Source organism: Pyxicephalus adspersus, chromosome Z (assembly GCF_032062135.1).
Source record: "Pyxicephalus adspersus chromosome Z, UCB_Pads_2.0, whole genome shotgun sequence".
Taxonomy (NCBI): domain Eukaryota; kingdom Metazoa; phylum Chordata; class Amphibia; order Anura; family Pyxicephalidae; genus Pyxicephalus; species Pyxicephalus adspersus.
The window spans coordinates 13779504-13782287 of record NC_092871.1 but is presented as its reverse complement, the minus strand read 5'-3'; the positions used below and the strand labels follow the sequence as shown (position 1 = coordinate 13782287).

At 36.6% G+C, this 2784-nt stretch overlaps 1 protein-coding gene across 1 annotated transcript in view; it reads right to left on the bottom strand.

The window, feature by feature from the left end:
- Positions 1-2784, bottom strand: part of WDR62 (WD repeat domain 62) — a 40428-nt gene that overhangs the window by 22859 nt on the left and 14785 nt on the right. The window contains exons 15-17 of the mRNA XM_072430778.1: positions 1467-1588; positions 695-767; positions 213-324 (exon numbers count right to left, since the gene is read on the bottom strand). Coding sequence (XP_072286879.1) covers positions 213-324; positions 695-767; positions 1467-1588 — 307 coding nt within the window. The remainder of the gene's footprint in view (positions 1-212; positions 325-694; positions 768-1466; positions 1589-2784) is intronic.

Sequence of the window (2784 nt, the reverse complement as noted above, 5' to 3'; positions counted from 1 at the left end):
ATGTACAGCATCGTTCATGCATCTTGCAGCCCCTTGTCGTTGGAAAAGATCGTGAAAGATCCTTTCCAACGACAAAAATTGCAAGTGTGTACGCAGCTTAAGATCCCCAAATAACTTGATGGACTTAAGTCTTTTTTCAACCTAACCTACTATGTAACTACCAGGGTTCCTTATTGGAATTTTACAGTGCAATTAAAAGAAAAGAGACTGACCAGAGTGCCCGTACATCATGGCTACACATTCCCCGGTTTGTAGGTCGAACAGAGATATATTTTTATTAGAACAGCTTGTTGCAAAGAATCTCCCTGAGGGATCCATCTGCACCTGTAATTGGAGGAAGAGAAATCAGTATAGACACAAAGATGACAGCAATAAATAAACAAAAAGTGTACAACGCGCGCACAACCTAGATCAGCATTTCTCATTAGGGGTTCCTTCAGAGGTTGCTAAGGGTTAGCTGAGCAGTTTGTGACTCCCAGGTCAGACTAAGTGACACCAATGATATTTTTGGCTATTTGTAAGGGTGACATTCTTCCCAATGACCACCACACTAATGTTCTATGAGCTGTGGATATGGTAATTATAAAAGAAGTTCCATGAAGACCTGAAAGTTCTTTCAAGGATCCCCCCCATGTTAAAAAGTTTGTGTCTGCACAATGCTGGCTGTGGGTGACCTTCTATGGCAGGTTTTTACCTTTAATAAAGCTCCCCCATTCTGAGAGCTTTTCATAGTCTTCTCTTGTTTACCGCTTAGAACATTGTAAAATCTAGAAATGTACAGAATGAAATGTTTATTATTCCAAGTCACTGATTTCCAATCATTCAATACAAAAAAAGATTACTAAACACATTCAGTAAAGAACTAGCTTATGCAAAGATTCAGTTGGTGTTTAGAAGACCAAGGGGGTAAGCTTCAACAATGGTGACATCTATATTAAAAATAAATATTAATTAAATTATAATTATTCAAAAAAAAATATGAATTATATATATTTTTTATATTTATTATCTCTGTCTATGAATGCTATAGATTTCCATTTATGAGTATATTAGGTAAATATATATATATATATATATATATATATATATATATATACACACATACACACACACACATACATACATACATATACACACACACACACATATATACATACATACACACACATTTTTCATATGAAGAAATGTTCATGTCTCATAGTGCCAGCAAAAACGTCAGATGGGGAAAAAATAATGTAAGGAATTTAGACAAAGCAGCAATGCCAGGTACAGAAAGTCAGAAGGAACCATAGACTGCAATGGGGAGTAGGCATTCGGCATTCCCGGCAGATTCTGAAGATTCTTTGGGCATTGGTTTCTTTTCATTACAGGGAGATCAGCAGTACAGACTGAATAGGTGAATATTAAGCCTTTTCTATGCTTGAAGGACTTAATTTGCTTCATTCCCACAAGAAATGGTCACTTGCCTTATAGTTTTATCCTGACATGCAACAGCTGCAAACTTTTGCGTGGCATCAATATCCAAGTCATACAAGGTGGTCTTCTCCACAACATGGTGTAAACGCATGAAATTAATACCCTCAGGGAGCTAAACATAAGAGAAAAATATATATAAAAATGAGAACATCCACATCTGAAAAGGTTTCTATAAAATGAATTTTTTTTTTTAATTATCTACTTGTATTCTCCCCCTGTTCAATAAATAGTGGTATGCGTGATAAAAAGTATTTAAGAATGGCCATGATATGAAAAACACAAAAAACAAAAAAGGTATTGCTATTATGGTCAGTTTACCTGACTCCAACATCCTCGACAATGGGCCCGATTTATTTAAGCTCTCCAAGGCTGGAAAGGATACACTTTCATCAGTAAAGCTGGGTGATCCAGCAAACCTTGAATGGATTTTTTCAGTCATTTGCTAGCAAACATTTTGAATCCGGGACCAGATCCATTCCGAGTTTGCTGGATCACCCAGCTTCATTGATGAAAGTATCTTTTCCAGCCTTGGAGAGCTTAAATAAATCAGGGCAATTTTGTCAATTACTAGCCATGAGCTTGAGCAGAAGATGCAGAACACAGTCCAAACACAAGTTCAAATTTCCAAAGCTGACATTTAGTTTTCACTTTTCAGTACACCTTATCATATATACTTGTGCATCAAGATTTGTTTTCCTTCAAAAGTGCTATTAGAAAATGAATCTTTGTTTATACTTGGATTACACCACTAGATGGCACTCTATTTTCTTAATGTGGGAGGCATTAGTTTGTTACACACTTTACACAAGAACACAGCCCCATCTACTGCTAGGCATTGTTATAATACACAGAAAATCTTTTAGGAGAAAGTTACCTTATAAACAACACAAGGTCACAAAATACTTTAACCTGTATAAAAGTTGGAGAAAGGTATACAGCCTAAGCTAGCCATGTTATATCAACCACTCCCCCCACCCTCTTTTTATACTCTTTATATGTAATATTACGTGTTATTAATATGTGTTTTTCAGTCATTTATATTGATTACCATTTTAAATGTTAACAGTGTCATTTTTTGTGCTCTCAGGTTTATACTCAAGTCAAAGCATTTTCTTGTATCTTCAGGTAAAAATAAGTACCTTAGTTTAACCTCCTTGCAGTTAAGCCCGACCTTTGCTCGGGCAAAAAAAAACTGCAAGGATGGTTAAGCCCGAGATTTTGTACATCCATACTTACCTGGTCCCCCTGTGCTCATCCAGCGTCGTCCTCCATCGATCATCGTCCGCCGATCTCTCCAGCGTCGGGTGC